The sequence below is a fragment of the Lolium rigidum genome, chromosome 6 (assembly GCF_022539505.1).
Source record: "Lolium rigidum isolate FL_2022 chromosome 6, APGP_CSIRO_Lrig_0.1, whole genome shotgun sequence".
Classification (NCBI taxonomy): Eukaryota; Viridiplantae; Streptophyta; class Magnoliopsida; order Poales; family Poaceae; genus Lolium; species Lolium rigidum.
Window position 1 is genome coordinate 2,240,607 of NC_061513.1, and position 20,500 is coordinate 2,261,106.

The 20,500-nt window shown below is 43.9% G+C and overlaps 1 protein-coding gene across 1 annotated transcript; it reads right to left on the reverse strand.

Moving 5' to 3' along the window:
• Positions 1 to 1,820: 1,820 nt before the first annotated feature.
• LOC124659388 (xylan glycosyltransferase MUCI21-like) lies at positions 1,821 to 3,496 on the reverse strand. The gene has a single exon (XM_047197278.1). The coding sequence runs from the start codon at positions 3,472 to 3,474 to the stop codon at positions 1,921 to 1,923; it is 1,554 nt and encodes a 517-aa protein (XP_047053234.1). The 5' UTR covers positions 3,475 to 3,496; the 3' UTR covers positions 1,821 to 1,920.
• Between the last annotated feature and the right edge of the window lie 17,004 nt (positions 3,497 to 20,500).

Sequence of the window (20,500 nt, forward strand, 5' to 3'; positions counted from 1 at the left end):
AGAGGAACGTGATGGGCAGGATATGCCAGTGTGTGCTATGGGCTAGGCTGGGCCTAACATGCATAGGAGTTAAAAAAAATTTGGCAAAAAAGCTGGGCGGGCCATGGCCCAGTTTGGCCCCAACAGAGCTCCGCCAGTGGTTACAACCAGCTGCCTGGGTTTATGCATGCTAGCTAGTGAGTGATATACGAGACAAATGTGAAATTGTTTATGAACATGATCATCAAGTATATACAAATAGTTCCTGTCACTGTGACGTACTCATCATTCGATCGAGCGACAATTCTCTACTGGGGACGTTTCACCAGCAGCAATGCATGGCCCACGAGTAAGTTGCACTTATAAACTAGCTAACTGCTAGTGACCGATCGACTTCCATGGCACGACGATCACACCTAGAGTCGGAGATCCATTGATCGCACGGTTCTAGCTAAAGCAGCATTAATTATGGCTTTCCTTGGGTGACTTATTGGAACCTACAATACCTGTCGCTCAAACGACTAAATAAACACGCTAAAGTATGTCTAAATATATCTGAGCAACAACAAGTATTGTGGATCAGAAGAAGTACAAAAGTTATAATGATCGTGTACAATTTTTCCTTAGTATGCTGCGATATTTGCGAGAGACTGAAGATAAGACTCAGTGAATTATATTAACATATTTTTGCTACTACTTGTTATATTTCTATATATCACATATTATAATTTTTCCTCTCTTCAGATAAAAAAAGTTCCTCCTTTTTACATAGTATAATGTTACACTACACTCCTCCTTTTTTTTCTTATATTTTTATTGTTGTTTAGTATCAAAAAAACAATAGTGGTGTGTAGGTGCAACCATGGTCAGCTACAACTTCCACTCGAAAAAAATTTGGTTGTCTCTCTCACATCGCTCGGTCAATTCGCCCACCTCGGTCGCGTATGGTTCGTAGGAACCAAGGGGCCGCAGGCACCCACCACAAGCACCATCCCGGTGTCGCCATGCCCAGTTCCCGCCTCCTTCCACTCCACTCTACTAGCATGTATACTCCTCGTCCCCGCTCAATCTCATTTGGTGATGACTACGAGACACCACACTTCGCAACATTCTTTGTACGTCGCCAACTACATGGACTCAACACACTCCAAGAAAACAAGCCAAACCACCATCGACTGACAAATATGTCCATATGACTCCACATTAGTGTACGTCGTCCCTCGCACATACAAACAAACAAACTTTTCTCGAGAATCGTCAACAAATTTCTCTCTTTAGAAATTGCATTTTTAGCTTTAAAATTAGGAAAAAATCACGTTTGGAGGTACATGGTAGAAATTTACTAGTGCAAATTGCATAACAAAAGAAACGAGGACTACTCGGGTGGTTAGCACTATGGTGGTGCAGACATCCCATCCCACCAGAGTTCAAACCCCATCTAGGCGAATTTCTAGTCACTCACCTCTTTTCTTTGCAAAAAGTGTGTGCCCCTCCTCCGCTGGTTTAAAAGAGAAATATAAAAATTGCATAAAAATTATGAAATCTGCGAACAATCCAAAAAAAACAATTATCACAACATCTTTCATGTTTGTATTAAGTTCATATCAATTAATTTTGAACTTAGTATGCAGCTCAATTAGTTTGTGATTTTCGTACATATCACCAACACAAGTGCTAAACATATTTAAGTTACAAAACCAGTATCCCTTTTCTATGTGATTATAGTTTTCATAATTTTTTCATGGAGTAGATCTGCTCCCTTAAACCAGCGAAAAAGTCTCCCTATATCAAAGTATTCAACCCCACGCACTAGCTGTGTGGTGGCGAGTAAGAATACAAAATGGTTGCAGACCATCACCTTGTCTCGTAGGGCTCGGGCCGCGGCCGTCGGATATACAACAAGTTGCAGCTCGTCGGCAAATTCGTCGGCATGCACGTCATCTACGGCGCCACCGGCAGCCTGAGGGCGCGGGCGTGCAACTTCCTCAGCGCGTCTCCGAACCTGTCCAAATCCAGGCTCACGTTCTGGCCGCTGAGGTAGATCTGTTTCACGAGGTCCCATCCTTTACCTTGCTTCGCCCTCTCCGGATCGGCCACCACCACGTCGTCGGCGGCGTACCTCCGGCTCAACGAGCTCTCGTTCGCCACCACGTCGTACTGCTCGTAGTGGACCTCCATCATGCCGCACGCCGCCGCGTAGCAACCCCGTGCGATCGGCTGCACGCCGAGCGGGGCCACCTGGAGGAGCGCAGCTCTGCCCGGGCGGAGGAACAGGAGCTTGGTCAGGTCGGCGCCATGTACGCCGGCCAGCACGTCGCACGTGCTCACCGCCGCGTACTCCGACGACAACGGTGCGCCGTTCGCCGTCTCGAGGATCGACACGTCGTACCCCACCGACGTCCCGAGCCGCGCCACGGCGGCCTCGTTCTCGATCACGCGCGTACCCTTGCGCGAGAAGATCCCAAGCCTTGGACGCCGCGCCGCCTGTTGCTGCTCTTGTTGAGGCGGCGTGTTGCCCTTCGTGGTGACGTCCTCGCTGTAGGCGTTGGCGAGGAAGTTGTGGAAGTCGACGAGTGTCCGGTTGTCCCGTGTCCTCGCGGGGTCGACGGCGAGGACGCCGTGGAAGCGTGTCCCAACGATCGCACCAGCTGGGAAGCAGTGCGTCCGCTTGTCGTGGAGGATGTCGATGACGTGGTGGTCCGAGAGGCCGGAAACGAGCTCCCGGAACGTGCCGGCCCACCACGGGTTGTACGCGAGGACGACGAACACGACGCGGCGGCGGAGGTGCTGCACCGTGAGCCACGCCGGCAGGAACGCGTCGTTGAAGGCGTGGAACAGGTTGCCCGTGTACCCGCCCGCCGTCATCACCAGCGCCGGCGCGTCGTGGACCACGTCGCACCGGTGCTTCCCGGACGATACCGCCTCCTCTGGCCGGGCGGGACGGAGCCGCACCTCGTGGATCCTCTCCATCAGGTGCCGCTCCCACTTGCGCGTGTAGGGCCGGATCCGCTCCTCCTTGTCGTGCACGCTGGCGTTGGGCGTGGCGTGCGGCGGCGGGAAGAGCAGGAACGAGAGGGAGGCGGCGTCCGTGCGCACGTCGCCGGACATGAAGCAGACGTCGGTGTTGAAGTCGGAGCGGTCGCAGCAGATGCCATGGCTGGGCATCGACGCGCACGGGGAATTCACCTGATTGTCGAGAACCAGCGCGTCTTCCACCCCATTGGCGCCGCCACCGCCGACGCCTCGTACCTGTTCTTCTGCTACTCTAGCCAACGGCGACGGCCGCGGCTTGAAGAAGTCGACGCCGGCGACGGAAGTCAAAGAAGGCGCCAGGAACCGCGGGGCGTAGACGAGCGCGCACATGACGACGGAAAGGAGGAAGAAGAAGTGGACGAACCCCGGCCACCTAATGGGCTTCTTGCCACCGCCGCTCCCATCCTCCACCGCGGTGTGGACGCCGAGGCTCTTCGTTGTGTCGGGGAGCGTGGAGGCCATGAGGCTTGCCCGCGGTGAAGAAATGGAAATGGAAATGTTGGGCGCGGTCGGCCTTGTCGCTTCCGCGACGATATGGTTATATAGGCCGGCGACCGAGACGAGTCGTAGACGCTGGCGGTCTGTGCATTGATGAGCGTGAGGAAATTCCTTGTCAGGAAGCGACCCACTTCTCATTCTGTTTGGCTTGCGTCAGTTTCTTCTGTCCTGTTCACAGATGTCCCTGGATTCGGCATCTATCTGCAGCTATCTTCCAACAATTTCTCGGCTCCGCTTGCAACAATTTCTTCAGACGCTCAACACAATCCCTACACGTATATATCGTCTAGAGTAACTATGTGCTGCGTGCTAGTCTGCTAGAGTAAGCAGCCCTGGACGTAAGAGAACTAGAAGCTTTTTTTCTTCAAGAAACTACTTTATTTTTTGTGTAACGTACGCATGAGGCTAGCTTGTGCATAAGAAAAAAATACAGAAAAAGATTGCTAACTTTGGAAGTTTGGATGGATAAACTGGTAGGCTGTTTAGTGTGAACTTATACCTTTTTTTTTCATTCTGTGGCATGTGCTGTCCGTGCTGATATAGCTTGATCAGTTTCTGACGTGTTGGTGGGAGTAGTAGATGCGTGCCAATCTAAGGTGTCCAATATGTGGAGGTTTATTATGACGGCACAGGCCAAAACAAGCAGAAACTGAAAGCCCGGTTAATGCGCCTTCTTCCTCATATGGTATGTGACAGGGATTATATGGAAGGAGGGTGAAGGGACAAATTAAAGTTTTGTGCTTGCAGTTGGACTCTATCTGCCACGAACAATTATGTACATGTAAAACAATGGGTTGTTTTTGGAAGAGTGCCTTCTTGGCCTGTTTCGGCTATGCCGCGTCAAAGAAAGAAACAAACAAATAAAGAAAGAATGCGATGTACTGCAGCTCACAGTCTAGATGTGTCTATGTTGACGTACGTATGCTATAAGGAGGATGAGGGTGGTGTGGGGTTCCAAAAAGAGGACAACCATTTGTAACCGTCACCATGACATGTTCAATGTGTATAACATTGAGTCAAACCACTAGTCAGCGAATGTAACCACAACATCCCTCCAAGCGAGAACAGTCTCGTATTATCACATTTTATGACAAGGACAAGACATTCTCTTGGTCCTTTCCTCGGCATATTTTTGAGTGCGACTCAATAAAAATCATCCAAAGGTTTGACAAAATTCGGTGTTACTCAAGCCCGTCACATGCAACTTCGGTCTACTGATCCCTATGACACAAAAGTAATTAACCTTTCTAGTTATTCACTCTTTATCAACAACACACAAAAACTACAAATGTGGTACATTCGGGTGCACAGATTACCTTCGGGGAGAGTTGTTTCAGAGAGGATAGAAGAGGGCCTTTTTGAGAGGGTGATCAATCGTCTTGAATATGATGAGACGTTTTCAGGGAGAGACGAACAAGTCTGATTTCGACTCGATTGTAGATCAAGATTTGGGAGAGGAGGAGGGCCAACTTTCAAGGTGATGGTCGAGATCATATGTACTTGCTTGAGGAGGGCCAACTTTAGGGCTGATGGCTGAGATCATATGGGCTTGCGAGAGGAGGAGGAGGGCCACATTTAGGGGTGATGGCCGAGATGAGATGGGCTTGCAAGAGGAGGAGGGCTAACTTTAAGGGTGACGACTGAGATGTGATGGGCTTGCGAAAGGTGGATGGCCAACTTTAGGGGTGACGGCCGAGATAAAATATGTTTGCGAGAGAAGGTTAGGATAGGGATAGGATCCAGAGTGCACAGAAGGCACACTCTTTGCAGTTGGCACAAAGTTTCATGCGTGCAACGAGTGTCGATCCTGCATGTTGTGCTTGAAACCTAGATATACAGTTCACTACTTTCTGGATGCTTATTTATTGAGGTAATTACATTGTGAGTAATGTAGGTTAACTGGTTGACATGAGAGATAATACTTGTTATATTGTGATCCAAATTCCAAGTAGAGGCTAACTTCTGACGAGCGGAGCAAGGCCCGTCGCCGGTAGGCTTGGGCCGAGCGAGTCTGAAGTTAGCCCACACCGAGGCCCAGCAGGTGCACCTGGGGGGTGCGGGGGGCGAAGCCCCCGCGGTACGGATCGTTGCCACCGTCTATATATTTTCCCTGTAAGCCACCGCTAGGGTTTTGTCGCATCATTGTACACCCACGGCGTTTGTAAACACCACCGAAATAGTGAAGTTTTGCTGGCTGGCGCCCGTGATTTTTCCCTTGTGTGTTGCAAGGGTTTTCCACGTTAAAATCTCGTGTCCCCTGCAGTGTTTTATTTTTCGTTCTTCGTTTATTATGCATCTCAACTATAACAATACTGACGGGTCGCTATTAGTTAGAATCCACTAAGTGGTATCTATGCACTAAACTTTGAGCTATATGATGAAATCATTGAAGAACCCCTCCTCTCCCGCTAATTTGATACACCTCCAAATGATGTTGTGTCCTCCCACAGTCAGCGGTAACGACCTCAGTAGTGTGTGACACAAAGGTGGCTGCTCCACACACTACCAGCGAGCTGGCGATGGGTATGTATGTTGTCAGTGGCGGAGCCAGAACAGCAACCCTGTGTTGTCAGCTTGATGTTGTGTAGTTAAATACATGTATTTGTATAAAATTTTAGTAATTTTTTACACACTTTTAGCTTGCTTTGTCAAAAAACTGTGTAGTCATTTGACTACACAGCTTATGTGTGGCTCCGCCACTGTATGTTGTAATTGGTTAGCCCAAACACCTGGCTGTCATCATTGATTCGCTTTCCTTTGCTCGTCGTCAATGGATTGTCAGGTACACCGGCTTTTGTAACAATAGATGGGACATTCTTCATAGCGAGAGTCACGACTAATAGTTTGTGTGTCCCACCCCCACAGCTCATACCACCACAAAATCTTGGATAACTAATATGCAAACCTCTACAGTTGTCAACAAGTATATTCAGAACGATTGAGTCCACCCATATGCATCCAAGAGTAGGGCAAGCGTTACAATTTCTATCAATTGTCCTTTTGAGACATTGGTATGGTCTTCAAAGCACGACTTTGATCACTAATTTCTATCATGATATATTACAGAAACACAACAAAGTTGTATATGGCGAAAGAACCTGCGGTGGCAAATTTAAACATGTACCATTTTAGGTATCTAGTCTGACTTTTTTTTATGGATGTTAATAAGAGCACTAGTGAGTCCACAAAAAAAAGTCACAGGTACCGTGTCCTTGTCTAAAACGATAACTTGTCTCAACTGGAGAGAGTGGTTGGGACTTTTCAGACCAAAAGGGGCTAGCTGCAGTCGACCAAATGTCCAAATTAACATGTCCAAATGAAGGTTGTTGGGCTGAGTTAAAAGAAGCATGGTAAATGACTAAATGTGTTTAGCGAAAATGAGGATATATGATTATACATCTCCGGTTTAGACAAGTTATCGTTTTAGACAAGGACACGATAAACCCTACACTATATCAATGAACGGCAGGCCTCTTGCCTAGTTTTTTTAAAAAATTGTACATGTTGGATGCATGCACCACTATTTACCGAGTCCGAGAGCCGGAGTAGTGTCAAAATTAACGATCGATCGGTTCGGTGGTGGATGCCATGCAAAACGCAAAGCGCAGATTCGATTCGATCGGTTGGGTGGTTGGACTACCTAGCTAGGAGTACATTACTACGTTCTGTGCCGTCTCGGTCCGATACAGATAATACAGTTAGGAGCTACGACCCCAGGATATGCGCGCGTGGCCATCCTGTGACCGTTGGATGGTAGCTCGAGATGCGTGAAGGTCACGGTCGTGGATGTCCTCTGACCCTTTCAGCTGCTGGTACCGTCACGTCTGAAAGGCTTGCTGTACATCAGAAAGCAGTCGTAGCTAGCCTTTGAAAAGTACATGACCATGCGATCATCTACAGAAAGAAGAGTAGAACCCAACTCACTTCGAAATAGCTGTCTTTTGTAACGACATGCAACCAACACACACGGAGTCCACTATATATACTACAGAAGTATTGATCGAGAGTTCGAGACATCGATCACACGGACTAACTAACTTTCTGTTGACAGAGAAACCAAGTAACCTATACCAGTATGATTCAAAAAAAAAAAAGTAACCTATACCAGTACTCCTATACACATCGAGTGGCCAATAACTAACGACTCGCTCACGAGCTGGGATCGTTGAAGTTTCTCAACGTACGGAACGGTGACACCTTAACTTTTGTTTTCCTATTTTTTCGTTATTCGTTTTCATAGAGGATCATCGGATCGCGTGGTACACGTGATAAGCTACTCTCAAACAAACAGAAATCATAGAGGACCATCGTCGAATAATATTACTCGATGCGCGTGCTGATTCAGTGATCAGGTGATGAGGTGAAGTGAAACACTTACCTAACCACGTGAGGTGGCCTTCCCATCCAAACTTCTAGCGCTCGCTCCGCTGACTCTGTCGCTCCCCTTCCCTGCTCAGGCATCACGAGGGAGAGGGGAGGCCTGATTCTCATATGTGTGTTTTAGTTCTAGTTTTTTCGGTTTTCGACGTTTTTATCGTCATGGTGAGGCAGACGCTGATGGTGCTTCTAGAAATAATGGTCTTTTAATCCATGCCTACTTCTCGTCGAAGGTGTTGCTGACACTGGCTAGATGCTTGTGGAGTTGAAGCCGGTTAAGTGGTTTCGATCTAGCGCTACATCGTGGCGTGATGGCAAGGTTGGGCTGCTCTTAGAGTGGCGGTATTAAATGTTGCGTGTTTGCGGAAGACGGTGAGGGATCCGGCCGCCTAAATTCTAGGGTTGAGTTCGCCCCGGATCTGACGTCGAAGAAGCTCGGAGGGCTCCTCCGGACGATGTTCCTTCAGGCTAGATCCAGTCTTATGGGCCGGTGGCTATCGCGGCTCATCAACTTCTTGTGTTTGGGGGCTCTTTTGCGCCAAAGAGTGGATCAATTGCTGGCGTTCTTCTTCTCTGACGATGGTGAAGGACGTGTGTGCTTGGTAGTTGCGGCGATAGAAGTTTGCAACAGTATGACCACTACAAGAAAAATCTTCCATAGAGACATTTTACTAGAGACACTTCCTACTTTGCCTCATTAAAAATCACATTAAGACACTTTGCATATTGTAGTGGCACTTTTCGAGACACTTCAGAAATAGTCTCAAATGTAGGGATATTAGTTGAGACATTTCTGTAAGGTATTGCAATTTTCATTCTATAGACAACTTATGAGACACTCCAAAAGTGTCGCAGATAAGTTATCAAGAGGCAATCCATGAGACACTTCGTTGTATGTTTTTACTTTTCCTCTAGAGACAATGTTTGAGGCATTTTGCTTGTTCTCTAGAGACATTTTTTCTATGTTTGGGCCTTGGTGGGCAATACTAATTAGAAATTTGTTCCAAGTATCAACATATACTTGTGAAAGGGTGAGATGGTTATTGGTTAATGGATTAAGTCTTAATCATTAAGGTCATGAGTTTGAGTGTTGCTTTTCACATGGTTTTTTCACATTTATTTACACTAGAGACACAATATAATGCCTCTTTTATGTCTTCTAAAATGTAAATACATATTACTATTGTTCTTAGCACGTAGAGACACTAAAAGAAATTTAAGTGTCTCTATTGGACTAAAATAGTGTCTCTACATGCCAATTCTCTTGTAGTGGACTGTCTGTATTCTCCTTGTGTTCTTTTATTTGTATGCGTATGAACTTTATATTGTTATTTTATAAATACAAGTAATGTATGGCTAAAAAAAGAGATTACTGCTAGATGCATGAATTTCACATGCACGTACAATGGCAGAGTAAGTGTAGAAAGCACAAACGAGCGAACACGGAGAAAGATGTTCAGCTACAAGATTCCAAACGGCAACGCGAGGAAGACGTTACACAACCTGCCCGTCTATGCATTCACATCGTACATCAAGTATAAACAGTGACATCGCTAGTGGCTGCCATACGAGACAAATGTGGAGTGGTTTTATGCAGAACCATTAAGTACACACACAAACAGTTCCTGTCTCCTGTCACTGTCACGTACCGACGATTGGGTCGGGCGACAGTTCTCTGCTCGTGACGTTGCACCGCAGCACACATGTTGCACTTAAACTGGCCGCTCTAGTGACCGATCTAACCTGAGTCCTCGAGACGACGATTGCACATAGATCAGCGAGAGATCCATCAACCTCGGCTCTAACTCTACTAGATTTAAATGTGCGTCTTAGCGCACAATCCCGTGAAATTTGCACCGATTTACAATTTGTATAAGAATGATGAAAATTGGGTTAAAAATGAAAATACGATTTTTAGATTTTACAAAACAAAGTCGGTAGGATGAAATCAGGACAAAGCACACGAAATCATGAATGGAGTAGCAATCAAACACTTATATAAAATCAAGAAAAGAGGAAATAGAGCAATATTTTGGGGCTTGTCATGGCTCGCGGCTCCGGTAAACAGTTTGTAAAGTACTATATTACGCATCTATAGATATCGACGGTAATAAAACATCAATAAAAAATATTCAATAGCTAAAAACACTATGTAAACTGTCATTAGTACGACATGTCAAAGGTTGTTGGTTGTATAGTCGGACTTCTCCATCGAATGATGTTTATGACATGTCGGAGAGAATTTCACCGGCACTTCTCCCTTCGCCCTTGGTGGGTATGGTGTTGTTAATGGCTTTGGAAAACTGTGAACGCCGCCTTGATCATGACCCTGGATGAAATCTCACCGACATCCATAGCTTAAACCTAGCAAGAAAGGACCGGAGATCATATTAGATAAGTGTAAAAGTTTGTGAATCAGGAGCCCGACTTGGCATGCTGTGAACGCCGCCTTGATCATGACCCTGGATGAAATCTCACCGACATCCATAGCTTAAACCTAGCAAGAAAGGACCGGAGATCATATTAGATAAGTGTAGAAGTTTGTGAATCAGGAGCCCGACTTGGCATGCGTTCCCCATCTTTGGTAAACGATTTGGCAATCGCTATATTAATTGTGCATAAAAATATAAAACTAACTAAGCTATAAATGAAGAACACACACGACTTAGTCATTCCAAAATGAAATATAGAAACAACTGGTATCCTTGGATTCAATTCTTAAATGGTAATTAGAAAACGAAATGTAAATGAAAATGGTACACTCTTATGTTACAGATAGACACGTAGCAATGTGTTTGTGGATGTATTTCTAAAACTATTAATTTATCCTATGCATTGTGCGTAGAGATGGAACAAATAGATACACTCAACTTAGTAAAAAATGATGGGTCTGGCTCACTTCTAAAAACAGAGGTATGCAAGCCACAACTTTCCTTTGGAGACATCCTGAGCTTTGCCCTGCTGCAACAACCTAAAACACCAGAGCAGGACCATCTATCGGGTTTTTATTGTACAACACATATCCCTCTTTTACAGAGCATGCATCAGACGTCATTTCTTGGGACAGTGGAACTGTCTGCGCAATTTCTTGACCTTGGACCTGCAGGAACCCAACAGATTCACCAAAACCTACAACTTTGTGTATTAGTAACGAATATCGAACCATCATAACGTTCAAATTATGTGGCCCCAGCTAGCTGAGGAGAATATGTAACATGATGAGTTTCATAAGTCATCAATTCTTGACCTGGCAAGACCCTGGGGAGCTTACCAGCTACCACGGAGTCGGACGACCATTTATAAATATGCTTTCGAGTTCTTAATTATTGTAATAACCGATTCGTTGGTTTCTATTAAGAAATATAAAACTCTATACAACAAAAGTATATAAGTATTGTAAATATTCCAAAAAACTAAATATCATATAGCTTTCTCCATTTCCCCCAGTGAACAAATATCACTTTATAGGTACCTTTTTTTAATTTCTGAGATAATATGGGATATATTTCTCATCTGACAATGTCGAGGGGTGGCTTGAGTTTTGCAAAGTCATACTAATGCTAAACTATTTAATTGGAATTTTATAAAAATAAGTATATTAGGAGTATTCTTAACCAATATAAGTTTGATTATTATAAAAAATTAATGAGTTGATGCAGTTGAAAAAAACCCAGAAGGTGCGCTATTTAGTACAGCCTCTTGTCTCTAGCTAGTTGTGAAGCTTCCCCACAAATATATAGATCATGTAGCAATTGATACTAAAATAAACTTGTTTTCTTTAGTCCACCCAAATATATTATTTGCTAGTGATCTACAAACTCTAGCAAAAAACTAATCTCCATAGATAGGGAACACATTCACACTCATGTTATGTGAATGCAGAACCCATAATATTATAACTGGTTATATTGAGTTGGGCAACCTTTTTTCATTTTATATTTCTTTTACTCAAGTTCATTTTTAATCTATAGCCAGCCTATTTCCCCCAAGCTTGTGGTCGACATATCAATTTCCTATGCCCATAAGATTTACTGATGTTGGTAAAGGTTGAGAAAAGTATTTGTAGAGGTATGGAGCAGAGGATAAACCTGATGAAATTCAGAAACTTAAGTAAATCCAAATGACTAATTACTTGGGCTGCCTACCTCTACATAGTTTCCTTGTAAGGCACCTGAAATTTTCCAGTGGCAAACAAGTAACTTTTTTTAGTTCAAAAGAGTGTACCAAATAGAATGTCAGCTAATCTTTAACCTTAATTTCAATCTTATGCAGCAATGCATACATAGTTCATAAATAAAATAATATGCAACTAAATATGAAATTAATGAGCTACCATGGTAATGGAAAAAAGATAGTGGATTACTTCATATTCAAGGCTGGTATTGATTTGAGCTGCGTTTTATTATTATGGTCTCAATGTATATCACATTTACTAATTAGGCCTCGTTTTGGTGCTCTGCAAATAAAGAATGATGGAAGTTGAATGGAATTTTGGCAACTTCCGTTTCAAAGCAATGTACAAAATGAGTTCCATGGTGAAAATCCAATGATTACATTCCTGTAAAATTAGTGAATTATGGAGCAAATTAGGGGAAGAAATAACCAAGAATATTAGTTTTTTGCTAGAGTAAAACATAAAGATTCAAAACTTTACCTTACCTTTGTTGGTTTGATCTTAATAGCAGCTCATCAGGTTCTTATATCGTCAGAAACTTCACTTCATGTGTTTTGGGAAGTTTCTTGAATACATCTTCATTGTATTAGGTACATAGTGCCTTGACAGAAATATAATTTCACACCACTCTGCTCGAAACATCATTGAACTCTAATTAGCCAATCTATATATCACCAAGAAGAAGGCTTATTAAAGAACGCATGGCTAGTGTAGGCGTTGGTATTGACCAGATTAGATTCAGCCCTGCTTCTGCTTTAATTCAGAGAATGTAAAGTGATAGTTTAGGAGTGTAGGGGAGGTTGCTGGTGAACATCTTAATTTCATGGCAGATTCAGGATTGCAAAGGACATCCTAGAAAATATAATACACATCTCTGTTGGAATGATTTTGTGTTGCGATTGTAGGCTACGCAGACCATATCTTTTTGTCTCCCTGTAGCCCACAATCTGATCTAGAGTATTGATTATCGATGGGCCTACAAAGCTGTTATGTTCTACACCACACATCATGTATCCTAAAATTAGTACACTTATGTGTAAGATGACTTCCATCCATTGTCATTTCACCAAGAATGGAAGGTAGCTACTAACTCGACATAAGATGATATAGGACGTGTCAATCTGCTTCCTAAGAAGGTGGCTCGTGCACTGCGCTTTGAGCTAAAATCAGTTCAGCAAGCCCTACAACCTTTGTTTTTAAACTCTACTCGTACTACTATTTTCACTTTGGAAGTTTAACCATCGAATCAAATTTATCATTGAAAATTTGTTTGTTGCACTTAACGAGCACGAGGTCTGATCTATCCTTTCCTATGACCAATACTACAAAGATAAAATATGGTACCTGGAGTTATGTGAAGGAAGTAGCATATGCTTTGCGGCTAGGTCCTCTAGTGGACAGGAGGTCCTCCATGCTGAAGAAGTGGAGCACCACCCAGGTAAGTCATTTCTAAGGTCTCAACGATTTTGGAGTCCATTCGATTACCTAACCTTCTCTGAAGTTCAACTATATATGGGATACAATGGAGCATCAAACCAAATATATAAAAATATATATGTACCTGCATCAAATAACTGGGAGCAAATTAATGCTCAAAACCCAAGTATGATGTAGTTAGAGAAGCCGAGGAAAACTACAGGAGGCGTAGATTGTATGTCCTCACCTGAAATGTCTGAACTTCGTGGATGTCAATCTAAGATGCTTCCTTTTTTATCTGATTTTCCATGCAGTAAATGAGAAGATATGAGTATCCTTGTCAACATAAAAATAAATAATGTAACAAAAGTGAAATCACAACAATCCGTGAAGTATGTAACCGAAGCAGGAAGACAAAATGCATGAAAAATTATGTGTCAATCTGTAATGAAACGAAGCATATTGCACATGATGACTGCTAAGGTGGAGGTAGCAGCATAAACAACAATGTCTTTAAAGGCAATGGCTTGAATTAACCTTTTAAGTATAGTGACCTGCATTTGTACGTACTGACATTACCTGATTAGTTTCTTAACCAATATCAAAAAAATTGTACCCAGAACAGAGAACTGATGGGACATGTACATGCATAAAGCATAAACAAGAAATAAGTCTAGCTTTGTACTGATGTATATTTTTTTCACGGGGATCATTTGCACATATAAAACATAAATAAGAAATAATCCTAGCTTTTTAATGTTGTATTTTTGGTCACGGAGATCAAGCTAAAGGGAAATATATATATCATAAAGATCTCGGTGCCTAGCAATATGGGTAACATAACAATCTTAATCGAACTATCTCTCAAATATAGACCACACCATTGCTCGAGGCATGGCTCGAGGGATACAGACCACACCATTGCAAATCGAACCATCTGTCAAATACCTATAGCCAGGGAGAATATATGAATGATACCTTCCCAAAGAGAAAACGTATCATTATATCTTACAGATTGCAAATTTTCTTGCAGAGACAGAATGCCTCTTAGATCTCCCAAATGGTGAACTGAAGCATCAGATTCCTTCAAAGTAGTTGTTTCCATCGGTACCTCATGTGCAAAATTTCACTACAAAACAACACAAGAGTTGGCTCTTCTATTAATTTCTTCTTCTTAACAACACAAGATTAATGAGTTCCCGTGTTCAACAAATGGACATACCAGATCGAAATGATGTGCGTCTGCGCCAAGCTCGAACATGCATGTCCTTCTTCCACACACAAAACCGCACGAACAAATATAGGAAGATCTGAGGATTAAATTTGAAAAATCAGATCCAAATTTGTTCTCTGTCGTCATAACTCAAGAATGGGCAGCTTGGTCGATTAGACGTTAAGATTATAGGAGTAGGTTGTGCACCAAGTTGCTGACACTTTAATCATGTTAATTAATAACAAATTCTTGCTGACCATACCCTGCAAACTAAAATTAGCCAGTGAAGATATAATTAAAGTACATTAAGAACCCCATCTTCAGCAACTAACCTACCAGCAGGAGATGTAGCTCCCCAGCGAGGAAGCTAGAATGCTAAAATATGCCATTTTCTTCTGCACAAAGAAGATAATTGTTTGGATATTGTTAGATGATGATCAAGTGCACATACAGCCAATGGAGTGTAGGTGTGTTGCTATGAAGTGACTTGATATTTTAAACACAACCTATTCAGCTGTGTGTGTATCAATTTCATATATCTGTAGGGGTATCCATAGCACTGAAAAATGATAACTCTGCTTCTGCACATTTACTGTAACTATTGCCACTACAGAAACCATAAAAATTTAAGGAGTGAAAGGGAGCATTTCTCATACAGGTTGCATTGAGTTCTAAAACTGACTCAAATGCACATGGAATACTTGTGTGGACAAACGCCATATGAAAACTGCCTACAATCTCAAACGAGAAATTTAAGTGATGAAATCAGCTGGGCAGAGAGAAAATAAATACGACATACCTTGTGTGGAGCAATGTGATATTGTATGCCTCAGTCGCAGCAAGGTCGAGCAGGGGACTGACGGCGGTAACCTTGAATTAGCCAACTACCGAGTGCACGGTGGCACTTGCCGCTCGCAGGTGTCCGAGGTTGGTGTTGGTACCAGCTGTCGAGGCAGAGGAAGGGGAGGGTCAGCTCCATCAAGCTCTATGGAGAGCTCGATTGTATATTTTTGACTCCATTACTGAAACATGCTATATCCCGTGCACAACCACATGAAGCTCTTGCTTGTCATCAACAATGTTTTCCTTGGTATATGATACTATGTTGCTTGTTGGGTTAATTATCAACAAACTTTGCACGATGCACTTCCTCCCAAATTCAAAAAAAAAATCATATTCTGCACTATTTCCATCTACTACCAAACTGTTGTTGTCTAACATTGGAACAAAGCAAGATAAGCTACTAAAAAATGTAGAATTATGTATAGAGTTGAGCTAGAAGTGACATGGTAAAACCTACTAACCCAGTTCATGGCGTGCAGCCTAGTAGAGGCGACGGCCGCCCCTTGCACCACTAGCACGCGAAGCTGCGCGAGCTTGCAACAGCGTCGAGAGCGCCGCCGTGACCGGGGAGATGGCGACATCGTCGAGAAAGCAGAGCGCAAACTCATTGCCGGAACCAGACTCCATCCATAAGAGAGTGGACCCATCCAGCCTCTCTATGCCATCTCCAGGAGGATCGGGTACATCAGCCTTCATGTTGCTACGACCAGAGAAAGAATAGGCCATGACCATACCAACCTGATGGACCAGATCAAAAATTCAGAATACACATGTAAAGAAAAAAGGAAAATAAAAAGAAACTATAATCACCAATAGCGCTTGGTCTAGAAATTGAGTTAGCAGGCAAATCAATTACCAAATTCACATATCAAGGATTGACCACATGGTTTGTTTGGCTGCATCCTCGTGGCACAAGAGATATCCAACTCCATCAGATTTCACAGACATGGGGAGAGAGCGCCGGCGTGCTTATGCTCGATGCATCTATCAGTACAATTGATTAATTTTTTTAACTGCATCAGATGGGTGGAGAACACTCAACAAATCAGATCGGTACAACATGGAAGCAAACCAGACCCCAAAATAAAACAGAAATCTAAAAATCTTAACTGGATGAAATTAGTATGTAAATACGTTTTCTGGATAGAACAATTGGCATCCACTACAAACTACTACATAGTCGATTAATTTTTCGAATCTAATAACTTGGAAGTATCACAAACTAAACCAAAACGAAATTCTGATATGTTTCTCCACAAGAAGAAAGGGTCCTCTAGGAAAGGGGGTGGGGGAGAGAGGTAGAGAGACAGAGGAAGACAGAGGAAGATGAACCTGGAAGAAGAGATGGAGGAGGGCAGGCCACCGTGCTACTGCCTAGCATCCTCCGTGAGGATGTAGGGGACCACGAGGGATGGAGGTTGTGTTGCTCGTGCCGCCGCTAGTGGGGCTGCAGGAGGCGGAGGTCGACTTGCGAGATCCTTCCACGTTGTTGAGCCATCTCTCAACGCCGGAGACGTAGACGAAGACGAGTTGGCGCTGGGGACGACTCGGGCCGATGCTGGTGGGTACGGAGGACGGAACCAGAAAGGGGAGGGGCAGCGTGTCGGCGGCTTCGCGCCATTGGAGCCGAGGAAGAGGGACGAGCGAGAGCAAGCAGCCAGTGAGATGGGGATTTGCCTAGGGTTTGGAGGGATTGGGGGAGATGAGCTACTGAGGGATTGGGGGAGAAGAATGGAACGGGGATTGGGTGAGCTGATGACCCAACGCCCGCAGCCCCGCGTGACCAACTGGAAGCCCACCACAGCGACCGACGAGCGGCCCCGGTTGCACATGGGACCCACGTGCAGCCACAGGAGGGTAAAACACAGCCATTGCATGGCTTTACCTAGCGGGAGAAAAGACCCACGCTCGACACAGCCAACCATCACACTTGCTCTGGGCCACAACGAACGGACGAGATTGCACTGATGTAAAGATCCGATGGCCCAGAATCGTAAATCGTTGTGACACCCCCTATGGGGGGCATCTATTATACCTTTAGATTCTACAATGTAGTACTCCATCCGATCCTAAATAAGTGTCGGAGCGCTAGTATATTTATGTTTTACAATTAAACCCTTCTAAGATAGAAAAATCCAACCCGCTCGCATCGTTAGCATCCCATGTATGATGGCCTCGAAACCGCTCCCCATCTGCTCCCGCACGCACATCGCTCCTCACGCGCGGTGACCGTCAGCCCGGCCGTGGCGAGCGCGGTGAGGAGCACAGTACAGCCCTGCGTGTCGAGGGCCTAGCCGAGCGCGCGCATCTGTTCAAAGACCCGGGCGGCATCGTGGGGGTGGCCGGACTTGGCGAGCGCATGGAGGAAGCAACTCGGAAGGTGGGGCTTGGCGAGGATGAGGGGAGGAGCTGGTGGCGGAGATAGAGGTCGCGCATGGCGGCGGGGTGATGTCGCGGGTGCGTGGCAAGGAGGCGGGGAAGGGGGTGCGGCGGCGGCAGGGACCAAGGGGGCGGCGATGGAGATCCACCCGAACAAGAAGATGGAGTGCGGGTTGAGAAAATAACAAATGCGAGGTTGTTTTTGCGAAATAGCCCGTCCAACATTTTTTTCGGATCGGAGGGAGTATGTTTTTGGTAGAGTAGAGATTTTTGGCTCTGGGGACACAAGTGATCTCTTTGTTATGAAAAGATCAAAAATCATATGTACGAGTAAAAAAAATCTGAATTTAGCTACTGATTTATCCAAAAAAAACATGTAAAATATTAATTACAAATAATTTATATTTTCAAACCTTGAAATTTCATTAGATTTTTTCATTTTTGCAGAGCACCGAGATGCGTGTAGGTTACATCATTCGGATTTTAGATATTTTCTAAAACGAATCGATCACTAGTTCTCAGGAACAAAAGACACTTTCCGGTTTTGGCAAGGTAAAACAGTTTGAAAGCATACTACTCCTTCTATCTCACGAAAATTGACTAAGATAGATACATCTAAATTTTGATAAATCTCAAAAAAAACTTCATTTACATTTTTTTTTTGAACAAGTCATTTACATTATAGACCAGAGGTAATATTAGAAGTACGGTTACACAACACAATATCCTTTGTCTTGATATATGACCGTCAACTTACAACTCTCTACTACCCAAGCAGATGGAGAAAATATAAGAGAGGCTGAGGGATTCGATTCATATAATTTATATTAAAATTGTATAGGATTTAGATTTTATGAAAAAAATTCATACAATAGTTTGATTCAAATGAATATATTATATAGAAACTAATTCTATAAGAATCCTGTAGTGCAAATCCCGTAGAAACAAAACATTAGGTATGACCTACATAATGTAGAAATTCATTTAGTATAATTAAAGAGAATTCATCTTCCTATGTAATTCAACTAAGTATGACATCTTAATCATATGCGTTTCCTATTTCTATGCTTTTTCTATCATATAAATCAAATGAGCCCTTAGCTAGAAGGTACATCGAACCGCACATGAATTCCACTTCCTAACCCTGCATTCGTGAGGGAAAATACGTGGTTGACAACAGTGTCAGTGTTACCAAGCATTTCTGTAATTTAATTTACATACTAGTGATACTCCGAGTACGTACCATGACTGCTGGGCTAGCTGATTCTTTTTTTTTTAATGGAGGCCAAAGTTATAACTCGTCTCATTAATTTACAAGAACAAAATTGTTCGGTTGAAATTTTCAAGCATACTTAAGTCAGAGAAAACAAAACCGTGGCATAAAGTCCTACGTGTGGCAGCACGAGGAGTAATTCTTACTCTTTATGTTTTCAAACAACGTTTTTCCCATTTAACTTTTGAATTCACCATTCACCGAAACAACCTTAAGCAGCATATTGGAGAACAAGAACAAAAAAGAATCGCTGAAACCAAATGCGGGCCGTAAACAGACGGGCCTAGGGAGTAGCGGTGGATAGAAGCGGGCTTAAAGCCTTCTAATTTCTAGCCCTCAACCAGCCACGCTCATCAACATATTCTCAAAAAAAAAAAAAAAACCACGCTCATCAACAAAAAAAAAGGGGAAACAGCAGTCCAGCGGCAGGCTTTGGTCGGCAGGTCAGATCCGCGGTCGCCGTCGCTGCCCCGCCGGCACTCCAGTCCAGTCGCAGTCCGCTAGCAGCTACTCTATTTTCCTAGAGGGAGGACAGTTCACCGAGGAGGCGAGTCAGCGGAAGCAATGGCCATGGCCGCGCCAACCGAAGTCGGCGCGGGGAATTTCACCCCAAGAATCTCTCTCTGCCGGTCGCCTCCGAAATTTCCAGTGAGCTGCGCCTCCACACGGCTTCTTCTTTTCAACCTCCCGCTGCGGCTCACTCACTCTCTCTCTCTCTCAACCGACGAGCCGAGTTTGCTAACCAGACGGACAGAGGGTTAATGCTTCAAGGGTCTCTCAAGGTACGGGCCGGGATCTCCTTCCCTTTCTGGCCTACTTTCACACACTTCTTTACTTCTTTCTCCTCATTTGTGCTTGATCAACTGGTCATTAAGGTCTGGGCTCCTTTTCCTCCATTATATATACCTGAATAAGGCCTCATATGCTGTTTTACTCTATCAATGTGGGCGTTATTAGTCTTGTGCCAGCTCAATTTGACTGGAATAAGGCCACAAAGTATGATAATAGGATGATATATATCCCAGCTGTATTGAGAACCAAGCTCTGGCTAGGTGGCTAGCACCCGGATTCGAACCAACAACGTATAGTCAAGGGAGTGATCCTTCCCCCTCTGGTCAACGTTTTTGTATATCCAGCTGTATATTCTTCATATAAGAAACTGGAATAATCTTCTATCTAATCAATTAAACTGGAACAGGCTTACTCTAGAATTTTAACTGCATATGTCATTCTACTCTATCTTCTAAGTTGCGCCACTTCCACACGAAGCTTTTAGTAGCAACTTCATGTGATATTTCCCTGTAGAAAGGAGAAA

What these genes read in the sequence shown, in the direction of transcription:
- LOC124659388 (XM_047197278.1), bottom strand. Translation starts at nt 3,474, where the DNA reads ATGGCCTCCACGCTCCCCGACACAACGAAGAGCCTCGGCGTCCACACC.